At 47.4% G+C, this 27,621-nt stretch overlaps 2 protein-coding genes and 1 long non-coding RNA gene across 4 annotated transcripts in view; 1 reads left to right on the top strand and 2 right to left on the bottom strand.

The window, feature by feature from the left end:
• Window positions 1-27,621, bottom strand: part of LOC127690622 (anthrax toxin receptor-like) — an 88,247-nt gene that overhangs the window by 16,674 nt on the left and 43,952 nt on the right. The gene's annotated exons all lie outside the window — the stretch shown is intronic.
• On the top strand, window positions 5,101-10,958 carry LOC127690629 (uncharacterized). Of its 2 annotated transcripts, none has more exons than XR_007979180.1 (2): window positions 5,101-5,192; window positions 7,108-10,958. It is a non-coding gene; the product is annotated as an uncharacterized LOC127690629 (long non-coding RNA). The 2 variants fall into 2 exon arrangements; XR_007979179.1 differs by lacking the exon at window positions 5,101-5,192 and adding an exon at window positions 5,950-6,113.
• On the bottom strand, window positions 16,424-25,032 carry LOC127690814 (anthrax toxin receptor-like). Its single transcript, XM_052190319.1, has 8 exons — window positions 24,946-25,032; window positions 24,530-24,789; window positions 23,472-23,543; window positions 20,807-20,878; window positions 18,633-18,714; window positions 18,491-18,524; window positions 17,023-17,102; window positions 16,424-16,944 (listed from the first exon to the last, which is right to left on the bottom strand). The coding sequence occupies exons 1-8, from the start codon at window positions 25,030-25,032 to the stop codon at window positions 16,858-16,860; spliced, it is 774 nt and encodes a 257-aa protein (XP_052046279.1). The 3' UTR covers window positions 16,424-16,857.

Here is a 27,621-nt window from a genome sequence, read left to right as displayed (position 1 = left end):
CATAGTGAGTTACATCCATTTGCCAAATTTGATTGGGCACCAGGCCACGTGGATTAACCCCTAAATGGGGCACTGGTGCTAAAGTGAGACAATTAGGGCATTGCTTTACGATCATTCTAGCTTGTTCTTTTGTGATCTTATGGCGGAGTCTCAACGTATGACTCGAAAGATGAAATTTATCATGATCACGTTTTGCCAATTCTATGGGTGTGAGTGCCAAGACTTGACCAATTAGTGCTTTGTCAATGCACTCATTGCCCTGAGCCAGAGGTCCAGGGAGACCCGAGTGAGATCTAATATGTCCTATATAAAAAGGATTTTTTCTAGCAAGAATGATACCTTGCAATTGTGAAAACAAGGATCCAGCTGGCGTATTAAAATTAAACATGCCACAGGTTTCTAGTTGCGGTATCGAAAATGCAACATAAGCACTGTCAGTAAAGAGATTAAACGTACTATTTACAGTTTGAAAAACACACAGCACTGCTGTAAGCTCTGATAACTGAGCAGATAACCCAGGCGTTTCTACGACCACCTGTTGATTGTTAACACGATATCCGGCTTTTCCTTTTGATGAACCATCTGTGAACACTAGGAGTGCATTCTGCAGCGGCTGTAGAGATGTCATTTTTGGAAATACGACCTCATGCATATTTAAAAACTTTATTAACTTGTCTTGAGGATAATGATTGTCTATACACCCTTTAAAACCAATCTGAGCCAGCAGCCAATCTGTGCTATGCTGTTTTAGCCATTCATCCTGATTTACACTGTAAGGTTGTATAATAAAGTCCGGTTCCTTACCGAAATAAGTCAATGCCTGCTTTCTACCAAGCATAATTACTTGGGCCACTGCTTCAAAATATGGCAAGATATTACGCCTAGAAGACACCCTCAAATGAATCCACATCAGAGGAGCCTTTTGCCATAATAATCCTGTAGGCGAATGAGTAGTATTAAAAATTAGCAGATGCAGAGGTAAGGAATAATCTATATAGGTAATAAATTGGTTCTCAATAGCTTTCTCCACTGTCTGTAAGGCAAAAAGTCCTTCTGAAGTTAATACCCTAGGGGATGTCGGATCGGTATTTCCTTTAAGAATATCAAATAAAGGTTGTAATTCCCCTGTGGTAAGTTTTAAATACGGCCGAAGCCAATTAATGTCACCCAATAATTTCTGAAAATCATTTAAAGTTTTCAAATTGTCCCTGCGGATAATTATCTTCTGGGAAAAAATTGACTGGTCCGTAAGTTTAAAACCTAGATAGTTATATGGCTCCTGAATCTGAATCTTCTCTGGAGCTATCTGCAGCCCTTTAGCGACCAGGGCTTGCTGCAAATCTCTAAAACATAAAAGCAAGGTCTGAGGATTTTTTCCTGCAATTAGAAAATCATCTGTGAAATGGATAAAGTAAATATCTGGCCATTTCTGTCTCACAGGTTGAATGGCCTGTGCTACGAATTTCTGGCACAAGGCGGGGCTGTTTGCCATGCCCTGGGGAAGCACGGTCCATTCAAACCTTTTCATAGGCTCTGCAAAGTTAATAGAAGGAACACTGAACGCAAACCTTTTGCAGTCTTCAGGGTGCAAAGGAATGGTAAAGAAACAATCTTTTAAATCTATGACTATTTTATGAAACCCTTTTGGAATAGCCACGGGAGATGGAAGACCTGTTTGTAAGGTTCCCATGGGCAACATTGTTTCATTTACCTTTCTTAAATCCTGTAACAATCTCCATTTGCCGGACTTCTTTTTAATTACGAATATCGGCGTGTTCCATGGAGATAATGACTCTATAAGATGTCCTGCCTCTAACTGTTCCTGCACCAAAAGCGAGGCAGCCTCCAATTTCTCTTTAGTTAAAGGCCACTGATCAACCCACACTGGAATGTCGCTAAGCCATTGAATTTTATCGGCGTGGGGTGCAGGAGAGATAGTGGCCATTACTGAAAATGCCCCAGACTTCTAGAGTTAGGGTTTGCCTGGGGGTTTTTAAACCTACTAGTGCCTTGTCCTTCATATCCAAGCCCCCGAGTAGGCTCGGATTCCTCCGACACTGTCTTTTGCTTAGAGGCAATTTCATTAGGATTACACAGAATTAAATTCATCTGAGATAACAGGTCTCTGCCCCAGAGCGTGGTAGGCAACTTCTGCATCACGAAAGGCCGAATTTGTCCTGAATTTCCATCTGCATCTTTCCAAGTTAGAAGTCTAGCGCTCTGTTTCGGATTATTTGCATAACCGATTCCTTGCAGATGCGTTAGGGTCTCTGTCAAAGGCCAATTAGACGGCCAGTCCTGTCCCTTAATAATTGTAACATCAGCTCCCGTATCTATTAATCCTTCAAAACTCTTTCCTTCAATAGTCAATTTAAGGTTAGGTCTTTTATTAGTAATAGACTGAACCCAGAACACTCCGGAGGAGCCAAAGCCCTCCTCCCCTCTCTTATCTTTAATGAATTTGGAAGGCAGTGCATGTAAGGGCACCAAGACTAACTGGGCAATTCTTTGATTAGCTGGAATACTTATGACACCACGAGAGGAAGCAGCCATAATTTTAATTTCTCCCTCATAATCACTGTCTATGACTCCTGGATAAATCTGTAGTCCCTTCACAGTAGAACTGCTTCGTCCTAACAACAATCCCCAAGTACCTTCAGGTAATGGCCCAAAAACTCCCGTGGGCAAAACCTGAACTCCCATCTCTGGAGTTAGTACGGCATTGCAGATGCAACAGAGGTCCAGCCCTGCACTTCCTGGTGTAGCTCTGGTGAGGTCAAGGATGGATTTCCTTGGCTCGGCAGTAGCTGTGCCCCACAGACAGTCTGATGCATCGGGGCCTGGGGCTGGCCCCTCCCCCCGTTTCCCGACACGGGTCTACCTTGGAAGTTATTTTTTGACTTGTCTCTCTTAACCCATTGATTTCCTTTTCTACACTTATGGCACGTTCCTGGTGGACCACCTGATTGCCCGTTTATACTGGGCTTATTATCAGGACAATCACTCTTAAAATGACCCAGACTACCACATTTAAAACATCTCCTATTTCCTCGTCTTTGTGACAGAATTCCTTGAATAGTTGTTCCCTGCAGCGCTGCAGCTATAGCTAAACCCTGATTATAGGAAGGACCGATCTCAGAACAAAGGCGAATGTAACCGGCTAGGTCTGTCTTTCCTCTCTGGGGTCTAATGGCCTCTCGGCAGGCCGCATTAGCATTCTCATAGGCTAGTTGCGTAACCAGCGGATTCTCTGCCTGAGAGTTTCCAAAAATTCTATTAGCCGTTTTCAGCAATCTGTCTACGAAATCCTGAAAGAGTTCGTCGGGAGCCTGTTTCACAGCTGTTAGATTTCCACTAATATCTCCCTTAGCTGGTAACAGAGTCCAAGCACGGCGGGCGGCCACCGCAATCTGCGCATACACTGCGATGGGAAACCCAATCTGGTTATTATTTCCTTCAAATAGGCCTTCCCCCAACAACATCTCCGCATTCCATTCTGGATGGCCTGCTTGAGTGTTAGTGGCAGCGGTTCTTTTGCAAGCCTCACGCCATTCAGAACTCCAGAGCAAGAAATCTCCCCCCGACAACGTAGCTTTACACAGCGTTTTCCAATCCTGTGGAGTTAGATTCGACTCAATCACAGTATCCAACAACGCCTGTGTAAAGGGAGCTGTCGGGCCGTACTGGGCTACGGCTAGCTTTAACTCTTTTATCACCTTAAATTCCAAGGTCTGATATTGTCTGACCACATTGTCCTGGTCTTCTATCTCAAGGACTGGAAAAGCTAAGATTTCTGACGTATCCTGCCCCTCTCCGCGGGCCTGGTTTATAACTCTTTCTAATGGCGACTGGCGGGTCTCCGAGTTATTGTTCTCTCTAGTATTAGAGACCCTTTTTAGCTCCTGTAACTCATTAGTCAATTTCTGCAATTTAATTTCAAACTCTAACTTTTGTAATTGCATATCCTTCTGGATTTCGGCCTCTGCCATCAAGGTCACAGGCGGCGCGGATGGCGCTACAGAGGGCCAAGTTTCTCCATGAACTTCAATTGCTCCTTTCTCGGGATGAGCTATTTTTTTCCTAACCACAGACTCATCAGAACTGTCTCTTTGTTTACGAGACTCAGGTTGTGGAGAATTTTCTATAACAGGGATCCTCTCCACATGGCCTTTTACTTGAAAATCCTCACTTTCATGAATAACACCTAATTCTTCCAAACTCCCTTCATCTATGATGTCCTTAATCAGAGTCCAAAGGCAGAGGGTGATATTGTCTGCCTTGGCTGCCTTTAGCGAATTACCAATTCTCAGCCAAGTTCTCTCATTTAACGTTCGTTTTTCTCGGAACCAAGGACAACAGGAATATATCTGGTCCAAGAAATCTTCTAATCTTTCCTCTTCAAACCCAATCCCTTTTGCCTGAAGCAACTCTTGAATGTTGCGTGCGCAGATCTCGCGCGAACTTTCCTGTCCCATTTTTTCCTATCCTTTTAACCCAAGCAACTCCTGTGTCGGGTGCACACAATATGCTTGAAAAACTGTATCTCTTCCTTGCACTCACAATGATAGACACGAATTCACTAGCGCTAGTTTTAACTTCTATGTTGCTTACCGTGCAGATACCATTAATTTTCACCTTTTTTCTGCGAAGCTTCGCTGGATAGGGCCACCTCAGGAATTCTCTCGTGCCAGGTCTCCCACGTTCAGGCGCCAGTATGTAGCCGCCAGCGGCTACATGTGAACCAGGTTACCTGTTGAAAGAATCTTGGGGAACAGGGACACAGACAAGGGATTTGAGTCAAGCCTAGGATTCTGGTCAAGACTGCTTTTAATAAATTGAAGACAGGTTTTATAGACATTTGGGGGATCGGCCAACCCCCCAGAAGTCGGTAGCTTCAAAGGCGGTGCTGTGAATTCTCTGGCTCCAAGTCTCAGCGGGTCGTCTGCCTACTGCCTGAGAGCTCAGGTGAACGCCGGCCTGGGGGCGGTGTCGATAGCCGAGGTGTGGAGTCCCTTTGTTTGTAGAACAAAGGCCGGAGGTAGCCATCGGAAGAGTTGGGTGCCCGCTAGCCAACTAGTTGCAGGGGGGGAAGGGTACAGCATACGCTGGAACAGTTTGCCAAGGTGCTGACTGTGCTACCTACCGAAGCCCTGGTCGGGAAATGTTTTGAGTCTGGCAGTGGTGTTGTCTGGGTAACGTTATTTTGAATCCCATAGCATTCCCATATTATCTTTGATCTGCATCCCTTATCCCCACCCTATTCACCATTAAAGAAGTGAGATCCTCTGGGCTCAGCCTCCATGATACCTCTCAGTGTAGAGTGTCACCCTCCCTCCATCCCTGACCTCCCAAACTCACCTTCTCTGACTGTGGGGGAGGTGGCTGCGACTGATCCTTATGCTGGAATGTGAACAGAAAGAGGTGGGCTGGAATGGGTAGGGTGGGCTCTGCAGACAGAGGGGACCCTGGCTTAGAGCAGGGACATGGGCTGGGAGTGCGTGCCTGGGTGGGGGTGCCCAGTGCCTGTGGTGCTGCACCCTTTAGGCTCCACCTGGCCCAAGGCAGCCACATGCCTGTCCGGTAGGAGGGATCTGAACCAAGGGGCCGGTCCCTGGAGAGGCCTATGGCTGACGTCCTGCACACCTGTTCCAGCCCCACCTGAGGCGTTGCTGGGACATCCTTTCCCTTGGCAGAAGCTCTGTCCTTCAGCCTCCTCATATCTCCTTACCCTCTCTCTAGTTTCGTCCCCAGGTTTTTCTGTTCACTGTGTTCCTGGGAGGAGATGGGTCCTGACAGCTCTGTGCTGCACGCTCTCTGCAGGGTCACTATTCTGTTCTTTCTCTGGCTCTCCACCCAGGTTCCTTCCATCCTAGTTCACTGGCTCCTCTGTCTTTTCCCACCCTGTCCCCAGGATGCTTAGCTAGCACCATCTTGGATCCTGCTTTGTTTATGCCAAGCCCTAGTTCCATCTTTCCATGCCTGGCATTTCACCCTCCATCCTGAACAGTGACTGAAGTCCATGGTGGGGGAAGAAGGCTGTGCTTAGTCTCCTGCCTTTGCAGTCCAGTGTGGAGCTGTACCTGACATACCACCAGTATAGCATGAATGGAATGGTAGGTCTGCCCAGGGAGTTCCTAATCTTGCCTGATAAGCATCACCGTGCATATGGGGCCACTGGCCCTGCATGAGGGGCCCTGCCCTGACATACACAGACAGCTATGAGGTTTGGCCCACATGAACTCTGTGGATGTGTAGCTGATCCACAATTGTCCTGGTCTAAGGGTGCTGGGATGGCCTCTTTCTGGAGCCAACCTTAGCTTACAGGCCAAGCGTCTCAGACCGAATTTCTGTGCCAGCTAGGCTGGAGGATTCCTAGAGCCCAGGCAGGCCTAGAGTTCGGGTATTTAATACTAAGAGTTTGTGCCTCCCCTGGATGATGTGGGGGGCCTTGGATCAGATGGGAACTTGCCAGCAGGCTGGATTATAGTGCTGGCATAGGACTCTGTCCCTTGGAGGGAGGGCTTGCGTGTGGGTGCCAGGGCAAGAGGGTGGGGGGTGGGCTGCAGACGCTTACCTTTAGGCAAAACTTCCAAGTGCAGCACAGCAAGAGCAGAGTCCCCAGCACGATTGGCAGGAACATCAGCCAGGACCAGTTGAACACCGCGCTGCCTTGGGATCCCTGGTTGGGAGTAGTGCTGACTTTGTCTGGGTCTTTTTTCAGTGGCTGGCTGGTTGTGTCTCTGGTTGTACCTCCCTGTGGCTGATAGCATCAGTGGCTTCTTTCCCTGTGCCCACTCCTGGCTTTCTATTTGCACACACACTATCTTCACCCAGTTTGCCTTGACACACACAGGCTACAGTGGGGTTAGTGGCCCAGGCTGGTCCTCAGAGGGCAGCCGACCCTTCCTCTCTTCCAAGCTCAGAATCTAAGAGATCTGAACCCAAGATCTTCCATGGTCTGAGGATGGCGGTTCTCACCGTGGTCTTGGCCACAGGATACTACTAGTCCAGATCTCTGGGAAAGGGTCAGGTGACTGAGCTACTAAAGAGGTGGGGCCGGGAGTGTGGGTCTGCCTTCTAAGGCATTGAAATCTCTGTGTCTCCTAGCTCTGCACAAGAAGCTCACTTCTCCTCCCTCTGAAACTTGAGAAGAATTCAAGAATAGTCACAAGTGAACATAAAGCTCCTTCTCCTGTGCTTGGAAGACTGACGTGCAGCTGGAGAGGCAGTACATGAAGAACGACCATTTTCTCCTCGGGGCCCTGGCATGAGCTGGTATACATGACTGACAGCTTCGCCCTGCCACAATGGGAGAGGACGTCCTGCTCGTGCTAGTAAGCCCACAGAGGGGGCAGCCAGGGAGAGGGGACACAGCTGGAGGCTGGGGACACTGCAAATGACAGGTATCATCAAGAAGGGTAGGTGGGGGTAGGCCTGAGTAAATTTGGGTCCATCTCAGCTAATGGGGACCCCATTCACTGGCGCACATCTTTGGCTACTGATGTTGTAAACCCTGGATCCCTAGGCCTGGAACATCCAAGAGGAGATGCTGTATACCCTTCATGTCCTAGACCATCTCTGGCAGAGAGGCGCATACTTATTCCAGGCGGCTCCTCTAGGAAATGCAGCAGACTACCTAACCAGTGTCTACTGCTACTTTTGGGTACCGCCCCGCCCACACCACCTTGTTTGGATTATCTTTTGATTTCTATGTGGACCTGCTTTATCTTTGGGAACTTACCCTAGTACTAATGCAGTTGGTACTGGTTATAATGACTGGTTATATATGACAATGTTATAATAACATTGGGTTATGTTCCCAATGAAGGAGATGCCATTGTTTAGACTGACTTGAAGAATAAAATCCCTAAGGCACAGAAAAGAGATTGGATGATGGGAAGAGTCCTGTTCCCATTCAGTTTGCTCAAACTGTTTGCACACATCAATCACCAGTGTAATGATGCTGAAATCCTAGCACAGGGACTCCCCGAGAGTGGACAGGTAGGCAGAGAAACTACCCCCCCCCCCCAAAGCATAAAGCGTCAACCTCTGCAGTGATGGTGACAGTTGCGTACCAGGCTGCCATAAGAGGCCTGCATGTCATATGGTCCTAGTGGCCAGCAGCTAAAGAACCAGGAAGGTGCTCAAATGCAGGTTTGAACCCTCGAACCCATTGTCTTCTGCATCCTGTCCTCAGCAGAGCCTGGGCACTATGTATTCCTGAATACCACCAGGGTCACTACCAGGGGCATATAGAAAGGAAATGGAACCCACAGGTGGAAGACAGGTGCTCTATAGCAGAGGGGACACCCCAGATTTTCCACGAGCTGGCAGACACAAACCATAAGCTCCCCATTAAGGCATCCAGGCAAAGGCACTTCCTCACTCTGATAAACACTGACCATTGGACTCTAAGGCCCCCAGCAAGGAGCACTTACTCTCCAGTATTTTTAATTTTTGGTCCAGGACAAGTTATGCTGTGTTCATTTACACCACTGGGACTCTCATCTAAAAGAAAATGACACAAGATTATCAATATGGATGTCCTTTTTCCACTGTCAGCCCTGGCTGAGAACTGACCCTGGTTGAGGACTGCCTTCTGCCCCCTGCCTCTTGTTTTTGTTAGAGGACACCTGCCCAGCACTGAACAGCTCTCAGCAGGCACCTGTAGGGAGGCCTCTTGCATCCTAGGCTGCATTTGTTAGGGGTGAGAGCCAAACTAGAAACACAGGACATAAAAGTCAGAGTGCAGAGTGCTTTGAGCAGAGAGAGCAGTGGGCATGTTGCAGGAGAGACAGGTGCTCAGGTGACTCGCCCCTTCTTTTAGAAGGATGACGTCATATTTAAGGAAGCAGAAGTATTTACACATGAAATGATGCCTTGCCTGGAATTTAAAGGTGCTCAGTGATGATAGTGGTAGGGAACTGGACTCGGTGGGTCGAGACTTACTGAGAGTAGGCCGTGGGTGCTTCAGGACCAGGCACACTTCTGGGTACTTGTGTTTGGTGTGCCAAATCCACTGAAATAGATTCTGGGTGGGTTGCTGCTATTTGGGCTAGGACTGGTCAGGGTGTGGTCTGAGGGTTGGGGCTCTGTGGGAAGTGAAGGAGGCACCTGGCGAGGTGCCAAGCTTGCCAAGGGAGTGAGTGAGCGAGGAATTGTGGGTAGAAACTTGGGCTTCCCTGCCAGTGTTATAGATCTGTCAGGGGCTAGGAAGGCTCCAGGTCCAACTTGGACCTGAAGGCATCACAACCTGCTGGTGGGCTGGGTACAGGGGCAGGATGAAAGTAATGGTATCCAAGGTTAGACCCAGGAAGTGGGTGGGCGGATGCTTGTTTACAGAACAGGAAAAGCCATGAAAGGGAAGAGAGTTTTTCTTTCCCTGCATTGGTGGGAGCCTGAGAAGTATTTTGTGACTGTGACTGAAGACTACTCCCACTCTTTGACAGACAGTATCATCCTGGTCCACTGAGCTGGGGCAAATGCCAAGCGCCAAGCTGGATACCCACTGGCTTGGCTTCCAACTTCCCAATCCCTGGTCTCTCTGTGATGTAATTCTGGCCTTCCCAGAAAGGGTTTTCTAGGCATCTTCTAGACTTAGTCTGGGGATGCTGCTCTGTAGACTCTAGGTCCTGGTATTCAGCTCTCAAGAAGACAGGCTAAATGGATGCTGCACGGGTCAGGCCAGCATCGTGCCAGCCTCTAGAAGCCCTTGGGAACTGAAGGGTTTATTCTTCCCCCATGCTTGTATAAAGGGAGAATGGCTAGGCCGGCTGCTTAGTCCTTTTTCTTGGCCTATGCTGCCTTTAGCTCCCCATACCTGTGGAACATGGTCAGCAAAGGCAGGAGGCTTGGCTGACTTAGGGAAATGGTCCCGTGTGGTAATAGTGCACCCCAGAGGTACCAAGGGGCTACTTACCAACGACTCTGGCGTCATTGAACGTGAATCTGCAAATAACTTGCTTTACGTCGTTAACATTTACTTGGTAGGCGTCTGCAAGAACAACATAGACTCGTTGGGGCAAGGAAGAGCAGGGAGCAGGGTTCTCCCTAGTCTCACCTTTCACAGAAGGCTGCCCTGAAGATGGAATTCTCAGGTGCCTTTACGAAACAGCCCCAGTGTCTGAACCATCACCCATGGGACTTGTAGAGGAGGCAAATCCGCATCTGCTGTCACTGCACTTCTGTGCTAATGTAGCCGGAGGGGGCTTGCATAGCCTTACTGTGATCCCTGACCCAACAAGTCCAAACTCCACAAGAGAGTCCCAGCCTGTTCCAAGCTAGACCAGCTCAGCTGAAACCTTCCTGCTCTGAGATCTCATGCACTCCTTAATCAACACGGGCACGGTAGCACAGCTAGGGCCTCCTTTGCACAAGGGAGGGGCTAGTTCCCTACCTGTGGTACCATTGAGAATGAAGAATATCATTTTCCCCCTGTGATCTATGGTGTGGAAATACAGACCTCAGGAGCTGGGACTGGGACAGAGAGAACAGGTCCAGTCCCTGGCACCTTAGAGAGTCCCTCCCAGGAGCTGGACAGTCTCAGACACAGGGCCAGAGGCCAGCACCTTCTTCTTCATTCTCATCTTCCCCATCACTCTGGGGATTAGCAAGGTCTTCTAACATCAGAGGAGCAGTTCCCTGACGCTGACACCAATATAGAAAGGACACAGAGAGGACAGCTGACAGGAGGTTCTGCAGGCAGGACTCCTCCACCCTGTCCTCATTTGCTTTCACGGCTACTTAGGGGCCTGGGTCTCATTCATTACTGTCCCCCATGCATTTCAGTGCCTTAGGGTAGTTGATTAAGGACTCTCTTTACAAGGTTCCTCCCCAGACTCCATAGCACACAGGTTGACTTTGGTGCGATTTCAAGCCAACAGCTAATTCTGCTTCATTTGGAGGTACAGGAAGCCTTAGGATTCCCCGGAAGTGACAGGTCTCCTCCTCCTCCTCATTCTCCTCCTCCTCCTCCTCCTCCTCTTCTTTCTCCTCCTCCTTTACTTCTAACTATGAAAAACTGCTTTAATGAAGTTGCCTCTGAGTCCACAGTAGATACAATTACAATTTTTGATTTTGCAATTATTTTTAATTAATTCCCTTCCCAACTGCATTTTCCTATCCCTTCACTCCTGTAGCCCCCACCCATGCCCCATCTATTCCTTCTCCATTTCTCTTCAGAAAAGAGGAGGCCTCCCGTGAGTATCAACCAGCCCTGTCATATCAAGTTGCAGTAAGACCTGGCTCACCTTCTCCTGCTGTAGCTAGACAAGGCAGTCCAGTCAGGGGAAAGGGATCCAAAGGCAGGCAGCAGAGTCCCCGACAGTCTCTGCTCCTGCTTTAGGAGTCCCACATAAAGATCCAGCTGCCCAACTGTGACATATGTGTGGGATGCCTGGGTGTGTCCCACACATGCTCCCTGGTTGGCGGTTCCATCTCTGTGAGCCGCTATGGGCCCAGGTTAGTTGATTCTTTAGGGTTTTTTTTTTTTTTGTGTGTGGGTGACAGGCCTGGTTAGTACTTGGACAGTTGAAAGGTATTCCACAGTTTGACAGGTCAGTGGCTAAGCTAATGTCTGCAGGCGCTTGTCGCCTTGCTTCAGCCCCAGCGAGGGAAGATTGACAGCTCGTGTTTTACCTGGGCTTTGTCTCAGTTGTCTAGACACGGAGGCCTGGGTGATTTTGCTTTTGTCTTTAACCCAGAAGCACGCCTCCCTTCACCCGTCAACACAGCAGGCTTCGGAGTCTTCCACATGGGGACATGGGGAGGGGCAGGAGCAGCCTAGAGCCAATGACTAGGATACAAATATGTATCTGCCTGTAATGTCTACCAGCCTCTAGATGCTACACCCGCCAACCTAATGCCCCAACTTATTTCTGTCCACCGAAGAACACACTGCAGCTCCCACATATGTGGCGCCACTTTGCCTCACATAGATGCTGAGGGGAACACAGCTCAATGTGAGCAGGGCCCTGTCATCTCAAGCCTTGGGCTCCCACTGAAAACTATGGAGGCCAGGCCTTAGCTGCCTGAGCCGGCAGGCAGAGGAAGACCTAGCTGTTCCCAGTGGGAGACAGAGGCTCAGGGCTTCCTGTAGAGTGCAAAGTTCTAGCAACTCAGGACAAGTCTGTATGCAGGTTCTGGCAAAGCAAGACATCCTTCCCTCGGAACCAAACGTGCGTGTCTTTGGCACACTGATGCAGGGACCTTGTGATAGATGGAGGTTGTCCTCGTCAGTTCTGGTCCTGGAGGTCAGGTGTTGGCCATGACAATGCCGCGGTGAAGTAAGCAAGGCTATCTTTGTGGGTATCTTTTCCAGGCATAGGTGTTTCCTCTTGTTTCCAGGAGCAACATAGATGCCCACTGTGCTCAAGGGTTCATTTCCACCTGTGGACACGATCCCCCACTCTTCCTAGCCTTATAATGACACCTTTTGTTTTGAGATAAATAGGTAGTAACTGCATGCACATCCCAATGTTATCACAGTGTGTGCCTTCCATGCGTACATGATACTATACCTAAAGCACAGCCACTCCATAAATGCTCATCCTCCCCCCCCAGCACCATCATAGATACACATACATCATATGCACATATTATATGTACTGTGTTCCACACACATACTAACTATAATACATATTATAAACTACATGTGCATGTATGCTGCCTAAGGCATATGTAACCATAAAATATAAACACCCAAACACCATGTTCCCTTTAGAAATATTACATATTTAATCATATATATCATGTATAACACAGACACACACACACACACACACACACCAAGTTCTTTACTATCACATACGTACTAACAAATGGACATATTCTATGCCCTACACAAAGCAACACACATGATTTATTCCATACTCACAGTTGTAAAAATACCACAGATATCACATATACTACTCTGATATACCAGATAACATAAATGCATGTCACAAATCCCATAAATATATACTACACACCACATACTACATTAAGACTCATACATGTAGCACATGCCATATAAATACATCATGTGGTATATACACACTATCTACCCTCCACACCATAATACTCCACACCTCAGAACCCCACACCAACATACAAAGCACAATTACATATCAGACTTTCTCCTCCCATGCCTGCTTGAGCCACTCCCTCCGCAGCCCTCCCAGGGTCCTATCATGTCACATATACCACACATTTACACATGGTTCACATATATCCACCAAAGCTCACTTACCACGCACAAGACACCTCTACCAGGCAGCCCACAAACACCACCTATACTATAAATATTCACGTCCCTCATATTAAACCACACATGTACCTCCTTCCCATAATATTCTCCCAAGACACATTACATACATACGTATAAACCTTACCATAGAACTGTTGCATTTAGATTTTTCTACCTACTGTTAGGTCTCAAACCCAGGACAAAAAATGAGGTGCCTATTTAACATAGCCCCTTCCTCTAAACTTCTCCAGCCCAGGGGCTGGGCTGCCCTTCCCCCAGATGCCCTTCCCTATGTAATCCAACCATTTTGGTTACTCGGCCCTTTATCTACCCTTTGCCTTCCTGGCTCTTGGTCTGACCCTTTCCTCTTCCCTCAGATGGCCCAGCTCAGCCTGGTCATGATCGCTCTGGACTCTCCCAGATGTCCCTGCCTCTGACTGTGCTCTCTTTTATCTATAATAAACTTTCTCCACCACCATATCTAGGAACAGTCATCTCCTTTTTTTTAAATCCACTTACAAAACATATGCAGCACACAGAGGACATACACTTGATACAAACTACTCCAACTTAATTTTCCATACTTATACTATAAAAAATATTATGCGCACACATATATTCCTCATACACATGTGTACCATTTATGTCACCAACATACACATGCACACACAATCCAAATTTCCTACCCACACACATTTCTGCATAGAAATGCATGGGCACAGACCGCCCTCAAACAGTGTATAAATGTATTAATTACTTTCTCATTACTGTACCAAAGTGTCTGAAACAAGCAACTTAGGAAAGAAGGGGTTATTTTGATTCACAGTTCCAGGGTACAGGCCATCATGGAAATCCAGCCTGTGTCAACTCTGACTGGAAACATTGGGTTCAAAGGGCTTACCCTTTCAGCAGGCAGCCTCTGATTCCTCCAGCACACATAGCTTCTCTTTGGGTAGCTCCACCGTATTCCTGCAGCTTTCTTCAATGGATGTCCCGTGGTTCTAACATCTCTAAGGTGCTGGGGTCTCCATTATGATATAAGCTTCAATCAAAGACCTATTAGGGTCTCTTCTCTCTGGTACTCTGATCCTGCTACAAATTGGGTGGCCTAAGGACCTCTCAGAAGTCCTTGTTACCTCAATCTTGCATCTTGCGTGTCCACAAAACCATTGCCATGTGAATGACACTGTCAAGTTCTGCTGTCAGCTTGGGATGAAGTTGAGTTCCCTTTGGGACAAAGCTGTAGTGGCATCTATAGGTCTTGGTTGCTGAATCTGAGAAAACACTTCCCTAGAAAGTTCTTTTTGAATTGGTAATCTCTACTGAGTTCAAGCTCTTTTTAAAAATTTGCATTTCAAAAGGTGAACCAGTTTATAGGTGGTGGTGGTGGTGGTGGTGGTGGTGGTGGTGGTGGTGGTGCTGGTGGTGGTGCTGGTGGTGGTGGTGGTGGTGCTGGTGGTATCTTGCCTGCAGGGTCCCTTTCCAGTTGTCCTTGTTCTGAGAGGATTTCTCTTTAAAGATGCTAAAGGATGCTAAGGACTTTAAACAATTCTCAATGGTGTTTTCTCTTTACTAGCTGTTTTACAACCTTAAAATCCTCCCCCATCTTGTCAAATACCACATTTTTTTCTTATCTTTTTTGCTCCCATGAATCTCTTTTGCAGTCCTGGTTAATAGTGAGACATTACCATGACACTCACTGGGTGCTATTTTTTGTCTTGAGATTTCTGCTGTCAAATAGATTAGTCCTTGGAGTTTGAACACAGCTTCACTCAAGCTCTTGAGACACCAGCACAATAAGGCCAGAGTTCCTGTCAGAACACACCTTGAGTGGCCTCTACCCAGGTTCCCCATGGACTCCTAGGCCTCCACTGTAAACATTTCCCTTGACACACTGGTTTCCCAAACTTCCCCTAGAACAACTGTTGGGGTTTTGTCTAAGCTCCACCCCACACCTACCTGGCAATAGCCAGGTATGCCCCGCCCCAGAGATCTGGCCCACTATAAGAGGGGCTACTTGCTCCTCCTCTCCCTCTTTGCTCTCTGCTCTCCCACACTCTCTCACCTCTCTGCCCCTGGGGCTCTTCCCCCTCCATATGGTCATGGCTGGCCTCCACTCTCTCACTCTCTCTATTCTCTCTCTCTCTCTCTCTCACTCTCTCTATTCTCTCTCTCTCTCTCTCTCTCTCTCTCCCATCCCCTACTCTGAATAAACTCTATTCTATATCATGTCTGTGTGTGTGTGGTCCCTCAGGGGCAGAGGTGCCCAGGCAAGGGCCCGCCTGCACACCTTCCCTCATGCCGCCTAGCCACACTCATCTAACCCCCTATACTCTCCTTTTAAGCCCTTTCATCCTGGTGCCGAAAGTCCTTTCAACAACCCCTTAAGCTCTGCTCAGAGCATTTTCAGCTTTTCTGTCTCAGAGTTCCAAACCTTGGCTCATTTTCTTTCCTACCAACGATCTTCAAAGGCTCAAGAATGACACGATTCTATAACAGTCTTATTCCTGATACCAGTTTTCTGTATTACTTTTTCTTGATGCTGCCAGACAAAATAAACTCAAAGGAAGGGCTTATTTCAGTTGGCAGTTTTAAGAGTTCAGTCCGTCATGGACTGGGAGAAGTCATTTTGTCAGAAGCTTGAGGTTTTTGCTTATCTTATTCCATAGCCATGAGGAGAAAGAGAGATGGATGCTGGCAGACGGCTTTTCTTTTTGTCTACTCAGAGTGGGACCTCCAGTCATTGGCTTAGGCCGCCTGTATTTAGAGTGGGTTTTCCCCCTTCAATGAAGCCAGTCTAGAAACTTGCTCACTTGCTCACAGTCACTCTAAGAGGTTTGCTTTCTAGGTAATTTTAGACTTTGTCAAGTGGATTATCAATAATAGTTGTCAAAAAACACAGGTCACATCTTCCACCCACACCATGGAGATACAACACGCAGGCTGTGTGTTCAGTGCACGCCTCACACATGCACGCACCTGTGCACATTACAACACACACACACATACACACACACACACACACACACACACACACACACGTGCTTGTATTTCTGAGCTCTGCCATCTGCCCAGGACCTATCTGTCTCTGTCCTTACCTTTAGCACACACGAAGGTAGGCTGCACGGACAGTATTTCAGTACAGGAATTTGACGTAAGCTGAGGGGGAGAGAGAGAGAAAGAGCGAGAGATGGACTGTATAGTAGGCCTCAGGGAATGCAGACGGTGTTTCCACAGTCTTCCATGCCCCACATACTCACTGGGTCAATAACTTTCTCCAGAGCAGCGAACCCTTCATCGACCCCAAAACAGTGATTTGGGTCGCCTGCAATATTCACCAACTGTGATAGGAGAAAAATAATTGGCTCGAACCTCAGTGTGAGGAACTAGAATTGTGACATAACAGGTTCCCAGACTTGTGACAGGAACTGTTGCCCTGGAGCTGTGGTGATATTAGTGCACTCACTGGCTTTCATTTAGAGCCCAGCCTTAAGGAATGGGAAACTCTCTGGCCCATTCAGTGTAAGGGGTTTGCTTACTTAAATTTAACCTTTGGGTAGGTGAGCATCCTACCCTCTTGGTATTGTAAAGAGGGCTTTACCATCTAGGATACTCAGGGGCACTGCACTTGGTCACTGGGTCTGAAGTACCTGTTGTTTGCTATGCATAAAAACACCCACGGTGTAAATGATTGCTCCCATTTTCCGGGCTTTTTTGGCCTGAAAAGAAAGAAAGGCACTGAAAATAAATCCCCAAACACCAGAGGCAAAGCGCTGATCCCTGTGGACTGGACTCACCTCTTCTATCGTGTCAACATATGGCTTCAGTAGTAATAACCCGTAGATCAGAGCAATAATCACACTGTTGACTTTCCGGCCTACAGAAGAAACAAGTGGGTGGGCTGGGAGGGAAAGACCCTAGGGCTTGCCTAGTGGTTGAGGCTGCAGATTCAGCATGGTCCTCTGTGGTAAGGCTGCTTGTTCCTTACCCTTGGTCTTAGAGTGAAAAGGCTTTCTTTACTAGCTAGTCTACAGATATTTGGAACCCTACCAGCAGACCTTGCCTCTCCTCTCCTCCCTGTGCTGTGAACCTCTGTCCTAAGGGCAGTCTAGTTATTGAGCCATAAGCCCAGTCTCTCCCTGGGCAGGTGAGGGGACAAGGAAGGCCTTCCTTACTGAGGATGCCCTAGTGAGACAGGTAGAGTCTGGGGCCAGCGTTTTATACATCCTTGGGAACAAGTTAGTAGGAACAGGAAGCCCAGAAAGTCAAGGCCTGTCATGAGCATAATAAAATTGCCTTTTAGACATGTAAAATATAGCTTAGGATTCCCACCATACCCAAGGATGCACCTGATAACCAGGACTCTGTGACATCACTCACCTAAGACAACCAGACACAGTCCTAGAACCCCATGATACCCACTGGAAAGTATATAAGCAGAGACCAAGAGCAAATGCTTTGCTCTGCACATCTATAGAGATGCCACCTTGATCCGCCTTGTGGCTGGAGAGTCTCCTCCAGGATCCTAACCCTCAAATCAGAGACATCTGTTAAAGACTAGACCTGAACTTCAGCTAAGATATAACCATACAGATAAGCAGCCTTGGGGAGATAGGCTTAGATGTTAGGAATTCAGCGTGTGAACGTCATGTGATGACACTCAGCATAATAACATATAACTCTCATTATATTAACTAGGCATCTAGTTAATATAATCTACCTTCTTGCTCACTGAAAGACCACACTTCAGAAAGCCTTAGGCAGGACACCCAATGACATCTCATCAAATTTCCCCACTGGATTCTACATATTCTAGACATGTACTAAAGGCCTGTAATCCACAGGGACACAGATCTTGACTGGGCATGGTTGATTCATGGGCTTAGGAAGCTGACCAAAAAAAGTAAGAGATAGAGAGAAGACTTGAGAGCCAGAGGAAAACTGAGCCCTGGTCCAGGCCCAGGCTTCTCAGTCTGTTAGGCTCTCGGGCTCTCTTGGTTCTGTTGGCAAGCATATCTGTGGGCCAAGGACCAGTGAGAACAGAGCCTACAGGTGACCACACGCAGCATCCGGCCGCCTCAGAAGCATGCTCAGAAGCATGCTCAGAAGCACAGAGTGGGGTGCTGTGTTCAGAGGGGCCTGCTGTGCAGGGAGAGGAGCACTGGTTTCAAGAGTCAGACTTGAAGAGGTCCAAGATCTGCACATAGACCCAGCAGGGAACTGGACTCTGTGGGCTCCGCCTCGCTGAAGGGACAGACAGCTCACCTCGCAAGTTGGTTCTTCGGATCTGTTCATTTGCCTGGTGGAAAAAATGAAAACAAAAAAATACCAAAACAAAATAGCAATGGTGACACAGTGAGATGACCCCAGAGGTCCTCTAGGCAGGGCCCGCTGTAGGTGTCTGTACCTTTTTCAGTCCTTTTAGCCTGTGCGTTAACCCCAGAGGCTCTATGTTCTTCAGCACCAGAAGGCCCTTATTGATTTCGTTTCTAGAGAGAATAAAAAAGAAAGGTGGCATTGGGCTATCGACAGCAGCAAGATGTCTCCCAGTCATCCTGTGGCCTTGCTCACTGTGCAGACCCCTGGCTTAGGGAGGTCACCAGATAAGAGGCATCGTCTTTCCTTTCTGAGTTGGACCTTTCTCTGACCCTGATGGGACCCAGGGGAAGGTTCAATTTTCTTTGAGTTCGTTTACATTATGGGTTACCCAGACCTTGGAGATTTGGTCAGAGACCTTGCCTGTTAACTCCTTGGAGAACAGCTTGGAATACGCATTTAAACTAGGGATTCTGAGGGGGGTGTCCACATTCTAAATGGGCAAAGTAATGCCAAAGTCACTCTCCTTCTGGGCAGTCTGTTCTTCACTGGGTAGGGCTGAAGGGGCCATGCAAGCCTGCTGTGTTACTGACCAGTACCTATTCCCACTGTCACAGGGCTCTGGCTTGACTCCCTTCCCTCTAGACTGCCAAAGGCAATGGCCAAACTACTTAGATATGAGCCCAACCATGGATTCCACAGAGAGTCAGGCCTTCAGGACTGTCCATAAGGCATCTGTGTTGCTCTCTAGGCTAGAAGCAATATGGCCTGTCCAGTGTTATTAAAACAGACAGAACACACTGAGGGGAGCAGGGTGGGGCCTGATGGTCATTCTAGGACAAGATAGGTGGGTTTATGAGGTTCAGAATAATCTGATGTGAGAAGGTTAAACAGGCATAGCAAGGTGATTCACAATCAACTCAAAGGCGGCTTCCTGTTGGGGAACAGAGAGGACATGCCAGAGTTGAGCTTTGAGGGCCCTATGCATGCCTGGCCCAGGTATACATCACTAAAAGATGACATGATAATGTTCAGCATGCCCAGTGGGGGTCAAACCAGGGATTTCTCACTCCAGTTCTGCCCTCCTCCGTTGGCCAGCACAGCCCAGTCCAGCTCACCCTATGTACAGCCTACCTCTTTCTCTCTGCCCTGCCCATAGCTTTCTCCCATCTCAGCATCTACCCCTCTCTCTGGCCCTAGAATCTATCCTTCTGATTGGCCTAGCCAACCATCTTCTACAGTGTCTATCTCAACCCTCTACCCCGGCCCAGACTCAATTCCTCCCCTCAGCCCAGGACAACCCCTTGCCCTGCCCAGCCTCTCCTATGCTCTGCAGCTCTGCTGAACTCCCTGCCAGAGTCACCCCCAGGAATTCTCTCTGCCACTCGAATCTAATCAAGTCTCTCCAAAACCAAGCCACGAGATTACACTAAGCCAGGCCTTACCTGGACTCTGGAGAGCCAGTCTCTTCCTGCCCTACCTCCCAGATGGACCTGGGGTGCTATTTATGTCCATAAATTTAGAGACTCTAGTCTCCTCTGAGGCCGACTGGTCTCCCTTAACTCTCTGCTCCTGCTATTTCTCTAGTACAGAGGACAGAGGTTTTTCATACACTCAGACACCCCAATCCTAGATGTCCCACTCTTCTTTCCATTTCTCTAACTCTGGATGGAATCTCTGGAAGAGCACCCAAAGTTGACCTTCCCTCCCTCTCAGTCAAAATCCCCAGCTTCATACCTCTGGGATTCTTGGCATAGTAGTTCTGAGCTATCTCTTTATGGCTACCTGTTCCCATACCTTCCTGTATGGTAACTCAATAAAGGTGACTCATGACCCGTGGTGAAGCTTCCTTATGATCACAAGGCCCGATGTTCCCCGCCCCCATACTCTGCTACTTCCCTTGGGATTTCCCAGCCGTTTCCCTGCTCCACTTTTCCAAGCAGAGAACAACTTGTTCATAGAAGACTATGCACAGGCCATTATTCTAAAGGTACTAACATACATAGCTCACCTGGGTCCCATCTGTTATTCTAGACAGGACATAGGTAAGATTCAGGAGTGGAGAGCTTCTAGAAGCATCAGGTCCATTCTGCTTAAGTACAGGCTCAAGGCTGCTAGTAAACTAAGGCTGGGGATCAATTTGGGTACATGAGCTCCCTAGTAAGGGCAATGCTAAGAGATGCCAGAGGTCTCTACAAGTCCTCTGTTTCTTCAAGATCCCTGGACACTAGGCTATCTTCAGGATTCAGAGGAATACCTGCCTACCTGTCCGAGGTGAGTGGCAGGATAACCTCAGCCTCTGTCGAGTAGGTTATGATGGAGAGCCGCAGGTTAGGGCTGGAGACAAAGCAAAACCACTGAGAAGCCAACATACAAGATCAGCCTGCCAGGGAGCAGGCAAGCACCAAGTCCCTGCCCCCACCCCATCTCTGATGCATGGAGGACATTCAGAGGTAAGGACTTAAGGCCAATTTGGCAAAGGATTCTAAAGCCCATGGATAAGCACATGGACCCACAGGTCCACAGAAGAGTGTCAGGACAACCCTGATTCATCCCATACTTCATCTCTCTTCTATTCCCCACCCTCTGACCCTTTTTCTTTTTCATACACACACACACACACACACACACACACACGTGCTTGCATCTGAATAGGCAAAGAGGCTCCCACACTCTCCAGTGGGGGCATCCTCATCCCTGGACCCTGATATCAAATTCTTTGCATCTGTAGCTACTGTCTTTGTTGGGGTTTGACTGCTGTGAACAGACATCATGACCAAGGAAACTCTTATAAGGACAACATTTAACTGGGGCTGGCTTACAAGTTCAGAGTTTCAGTCCATTATCATCAAGGTTGGAGCATGGCAGCATCTAGGCAGGCATGATGTAAGAGGAGCTGAGAGTTCTACATCTTCATCTGAAGGCTGCTGGTGGAAGACTAACTTCCAGGCAGCTAGGGTGAGGGTCTCAAGCCTACACCCACAGTGACACACCTACTCCAACAAGGCCACATCTCCTAATAGTGCCACTCCCTGGGCCAAGCATATACAAACCATTACAGACACCTTTCTTCACATTCCAACTCAAGATTATTCTCTCTCTCTCTCTCTCTCTCTCTCTCTCTCTCTCTCTCTCTCTCTCTCTCTCTCTCTCTGCCGCGGTGGCCCAGTGATGTCTGTAAAAATGATATTTTACAGACAGAGGTGGAAAAGAAATGCCTCCTGGGAAGAACGGAACTCTCTGGAAGCTGTGGAAGCTGATAATCTCACCTGGCAATTTACTGTACTCTCTTACTTTCTGGCTATTTAAAATGAGCCCTTAGTTCCCAAGTAGCAGTCTGCCCTGACTTCCTCCTTTTCTCTTCTCACCAGGATTCCTAAGGCCTGGCTGATAATCCGGTCTTTGAAGTCGAATCACTGACCGCCAACCCCCGTTTTAGAATTTCAGTGCCTTGCCTCATAGTTGTTTACATAATTACTACCTTCCAACCACATGCAGGTTTTTATGGTTGCACGTATGTATATGAGGATGGCTCGGGCACTCTGGTACTGAAAGTATTGATTTACTCGGGAAGTTTTGTTTTCACAAGATAAAAGGCTAAATGTTAGATAAGGATTTCTCACAAGAACTTGTTAAGATCCAGGTGGTATAAGAAACTTCAAACTCTGAAGGTTTGCTGTAAACTATGAGTGACTCTGTATTCTAATCAGGAAGTTTGATGGCATCTGTAAATTGATCCTCTGTATCTGTTTCTTGAGAAACTTTGTTCCTGATGTTGCATTTCCTTGTACCAAATGGCTATGATAATTGTGCCTGCCCCACTGGCTACATCTTTTGAAATGGTAATACCAACTCTTCCTGTATAAAAATCCTTGCCTTATAGCTCCAAAATACATTCATTTCAAACCGCCTCTGTGTGTGCGTGGTTTGTTCTGTCTGTCATCTCAGCCAGACCTGTGCCTTCCTGGACCAGAGGACCCTGGATATCCCTTAGCAGACCCACAGTCTGTAACATCTCTCTCTCTCTCTCTCTCTCTCTCTCTCTCTCTCTCTCTCTCTCTCTCTCTCTCTCTCTCTCTCTCTGTCTCTGTTTCTCTCTGTCTCTCTGTCTCTGTCTCTGTCCCTCTCCGAGAAGCCCTTCACATACATACCTCCCCTTCCTGTCTCACTATGAGTTAGAGTAGGAAATCAGATCCCCTTGGCTTAGCATGAGGTCTACTATGACTTTGTCCCCAACCCACCCATGGTCCTCCTCTTCTAGCCTTTCCTGCATTATCTTGACTCCCCAGTCTAGGATCACTCATTTACAGAAGTTAACTGCTATAGTTTGAATTGGAAACATCCCTCACAATCTCATGTTGAGCCTTTGTTCTCCATCTGGTGACACTCTTTTGCGTAGCTGTTGAATATTTAGATGGTGCTAGATGCTTGAAGAAGATCAAGGGCAGATCATTAATAGTTGTAGCCCGGCCCCTGTCCCTACTGTTTACTTTCTTCTTGGTGTATCATGGTGTGAATAGCCTTGGCTACATGCCTCTCTTGCCATGCCTGTGAAGGATGGACTGAAACCCTCTGAACCTGTGAGCCATGGATGCCTCTCTTAAGTTGTGTCTGATAAGAACTGTGGTTTTTAATTACACCTGACCCCATTCAGTTTCTCACCTTGAGGACTCAGGTCACATCACGGTTTCTCTAAGACCCTGAAACTTTTCTCTGAGAGGTTTTGCCTTTTTCTTTGTCTTTCCCCAGCAAGCTCCCCAATCCACTCCTCTGGCCTGAACATCCTGTACTAAGTGTCTATCACCACACTGTGCCCCCAACTGTTAGCACATCAGCCTGGGTCTTCGCTCTCTCTCTCTCTCTCTCTCTCTCTCTGTCAGAGGGATACTCCTTGAAGCCCAGAGGAGACTACAGTCAGAAGAAGCCATACTTTGTGAATTTCTTCACCAAACCCTCTACAAAAGAGTAAATGTGGATCCAGTTGTCTCCCACACTGCCGGATCTGAAGACAAAGGAGATATATGTTAAGGTGTGACACAGCTTAGTCAGGCAGGCAGGGAGGGTAGTGTTAGCCTCCCTAGTCTTCCAGTCTTTCATCAGTTTTTTTTTTAAGCAACCTGCTGCCTTGTTACTGCTGCAGACCATGGTAAAGCATGAGGAGAGGTGACTTTCATCAGGGCCAGTAGTGAACAGAAGGTAGCTAAACAGTTTCATCTACTGGGACTGTGAGGTCTCAAGGACTCACGGAGTCATTATGAAGCAAACAGACATAGATGTGGGAAGGCAGATTAACGGAGAAGGGAATTAATAGGGGGATAACTAGTAATGAAATGATAAAAATACATGTCATACATGCATGAAAATAAGAGAAAAATACAGACAAGCCAAATGGCTAAAGTCAGGAGATCAGGGCAAATGTGATTTCCAGTTTATAGAAATTTAGAGCACACTACAAATTTCTGTATGCCAAGAACTTTGGATACTTAGATGGGACAGTGAGAAGCTCTGAGGCCCTCTGAGGTTCATGTCCCAGTTCCCATTCCCTCCCTTGACAGCTAAGAGGGGTCTAAAAGCCATTTCAGCTTGCCTACCACACTGGGGGGGAAAACGGGATCTTCACAGAGTTCGAGTTGGGAGAAAGAAGCTTCACCCTTGTGGCCGTAAACAAAGGCTACTCTGGACAGCAAGGCTGGGAGAGTGCCCACAGGGTCAGGGGTGACCTCTGTAGAGTCTGTCTGTGGGTAGTTGGCAGGAGTTAAAAGGTACTTCCCAGCAGTCCGTAGGCCTGAGGGTCATGATGACCAGATCAAAGTCTAGGTAATGAGGACAGAGCCATCCAGGAGGCCTGTTGGTCTCCTTGCATTCAATAAGTCCTTGAAGGCCGCCTACTTCCTGAGGTCTGATTACAATGACCTTGCCTGTCTGCAAAGTATGACCAACCACTGATGCCCAAGGAATATCTAGGGACAGCGCAGGAAGGTAACTTACTTGTCCAGGACAAGGTAGAGGTCGAAAACACCTTGGCAATCGTCTCCCGGTTGAACCTGGGGCACGTTCTGCCTCATTTGTTCCATCTGGTTTTGATGGGGACTTCTGAATCCCTTGCCTAGGCTGTGAAATAGTTTCCAGCCAGGACTGTTGTATCGGATGCTCCTACCCTTTACAGTGGGAGGAAGCAGCAGGAGAAGCAGCAGAAAGAATGCCAAAAAAAGGCATGGAGGAACTGTGCATTGGTCTATACAGGACCCCTTGAAAATTCAGTAGCACTTGAGGTGTTGTTAAAAGTCAGTTGGACTCTTTCATCATATCTGCCTAAATTTAGGGGCGAGGATCACTGCTTCTAATCTATAGGCAGCCGGCACTGTACCTGGCACTCTACCTGCTCTGGGGTATCCTCTCCCTACCTTGGGGTAAAATACTGTAGGGTTATGATGGGACAGGGAGGTTGACATGGTGACTTTGTGACCTTTCCCTGTGCTCATTGCCTTCATGCTGACAATGCCAAGAGTCAGTCACAGGACCTTTGCAGGAGTCTCAGATGAGGACTCCTTTTCTACATTGCAGCTCCTCATGGGGCATTTTTTGGTGACCACCTCAAGGAAACCATATATTTTGTTAACTGAAAAGATGACTGAATTCATCAGTTATTGTGGGTGAAGAGGTCAAAGTACTAAGGGGCGGGTGTATAGAAAGTGGGGGCGTAGGGCAGCTAAATGTATGTCTTGAAAGCAGCAGGCAACATCTGATTTCAGAAGCAGATGAAGGTTGTGTACGGTTGTCAGGTTCCGCGGTGGGTCGTGACAGGCTGCCCAACCTTGATAACTTAACACGACCATTTTATTGTGATCTTAGGTTACATGAGTCAGATCCTCAATTAAGGTGGCGTGGGGAGGTCCCCCTGAAAAGGGAACCTGGGAATACCCCAGGACTAGGAAAGTCTGGAATTGTCTGGAAGCTTCTTCACTGTGGCACCAGAGCTGAGGAACTTTAGAGTGTGGATCAGTTGGAATGGTCATGAAACCCTAACCTGTGGCCTCTCCCTGTGGCTTGGGCCTCTTTCACAGCATCAGTGGGCATGGACTTTACGGAAGCCCAGAGCTTGAGGAGATAGTGTCTTCAGTGAGAGTTCAGGACTGTGGAATCCTTTATGACATCACTCCCCCAGGCATGGTGTCATTCTGGCCAGAGCTTTGCCAGGCTGTGGAGCTTCAGAGAGGAGTGTGGGTGGGCGCTCCCAGTGCTGTCACCCTTCTTCATCTAAGTACCTGGAGAGGCAGAGGGGGGTCATGGCGTGGAGAGATGATGCCCCGCAACCGCATTCAAAAGGAATCCAGGCCACCCAGACTGCAAGGGAAATCACGTTTAGAAATGCCACGATCACTTTTATGCCTGTATGCTCATAAAAGTCCTTAAGAATCACAACTTTCCCTCTTATTAATTTTAAGATAATTTTATTTTACAAGATAAACTGGGTCTCCAGAAATCTTTTGTTATTGCCTTTAAAATAATGACAGTCATAAGTAACGAATTGAAATTGATCAAATCTAGTATACTGGCTTTACAACATTAGTGTCCTTTCCCCATTTTTCATGACAGTTCAAGGCAGGCTTATTGTCATAGTTTTATGGGTTTTCCTATAGAATAGATAGCTTAGACTGTGGCCTTAATCTGCCTTTTATTCATTCCTAAAGGGCCTGGCCATTTGGTCATGTGACCTGGGCATTTGTTTCTTCCTACGAAGTGTTTGTGTGCATATGTTCTTTTTTCATTGGGGCTGTCAATCTTTTCGTATTTGCTCATTCACACTGTGTATGTATTCTGAACAGCAGACTTCTATCAGGTGTGGCAATATTGTCTGCTGTGCGGCTTGCTTTTCCACTTAATTTTGAAGAAAAGAAAAAAAAACGCATGTGTTCTTAGATGCTGTACAGATCGTTGTGGGTTAGATGGAAGGTATCGATACTGTAGCCTCATGGGAAATCTTTAATCCCTGAGGACCTATCCTTCAATGGAAAGGTGAGACCTCCATCTCTTCCATTTCGTTTTCTAGCTCTTCGATATACCGTCCGCACCAGATGCTGCCCTGAAGTACCATCTTTTCAAAGTCCCAAAGTAGTAGGAACTCCTGATCTTTGACAGGAGTCTTCAGAACTGTGAGCCAAAGCTTGGCCTGAGTACATGCTGAAGCTTCTCTCCTATTGAGTGCTATTGGTAGCTGCGGGCCGCTGGAGGGAGGAATGCTTTCATGAGGAGAGCTGTCCACACTCGGGGGCCCACGCGTGGACCTGCAGCTCTAATCAGACTCAATGGGTTATATAGGGAAAAAAACCCTTCACTTATAACTTAGTTATGGTTTTAAACTTTCTACGAACCTGTAGAGAAGAGAAATGATAACTAGTTGATTACTCCTAATGGATATGCATGTAAACATTTTCTGTTGTGAACTTCTATTTCAATATGACTTGGTATTTTGTGTGAACTTATGATGAACTTTGTAACATGTCATCATGTATTCTGAAAGATGTTTAAGGGTTGAGGACAAGAGAAGTAAGACCAGAAGAACTGAGTGAGAGGAACAGAGCTGAGAGAAGAACTGAACTGAGGAGAGATTTTAGTCAGAAGAGAACAAGATTAGAAGGAGAATGCAGAGTGGAATAACTTAGAAGCTATAGGTAACATAAAATAACTAAGTGAACAATGTGCAGGAGGCAGAGGGAAAGAGAAAAAAGATGTTGCAGAGAGCAGAAGGAGCAGGCAGCCTTCTACTTACCATGGGACAGGACAGGTCCCATGGTAAGGACAAGGCAGGCTTAGTCTTAATAAGAGAAACAAAGCCTTTTTCTTACAAACATGGATTTAATTCATTTAGCATTAAACGGGTGGAAGCCTTTTCGCCGCGGTGGCCCAGTGATGTCTGTAAAAATGATATTTTACAGACAGAGGCGGAAAAGAAATGCCTCCTGGGAAGAACGGAACTCTCTGGAAGCTGTGGAAGCTGATAATCTCACCTGGCAATTTACTGTACTTTCTTACTTTCTGGCTATTTAAAATGAGCCCTTAGTTCCCAAGTAGCAGTTTGC

The sequence above is a fragment of the Apodemus sylvaticus genome, chromosome 8 (genome assembly GCF_947179515.1).
Source record: "Apodemus sylvaticus chromosome 8, mApoSyl1.1, whole genome shotgun sequence".
Lineage (NCBI taxonomy): Eukaryota > Metazoa > Chordata > Mammalia > Rodentia > Muridae > Apodemus > Apodemus sylvaticus.
Note: the sequence above shows the minus strand (reverse complement) of the source record. Positions and strands in the feature narration are given on the sequence as shown.

Bases quoted from the DNA above. Each gene is read 5' to 3' on its own strand.
- LOC127690814 (XM_052190319.1), bottom strand. From the start codon at position 25,032: ATGAAGGCAATGAGCACAGGGAAAGGTCACAAAGTCACCATGTCAACC. The intron at 23,544-24,529 runs GTAAGTTACCTT...CTTTGTCTTCAG, and splicing joins CTCTACCTTGTCCTGGACAA to ATCCGGCAGTGTGGGAGACA. The intron at 20,879-23,471 runs GTATGGCTTCTT...CTTTGTCTCCAG, and splicing joins TTGGTGAAGAAATTCACAAA to CCCTAACCTGCGGCTCTCCA.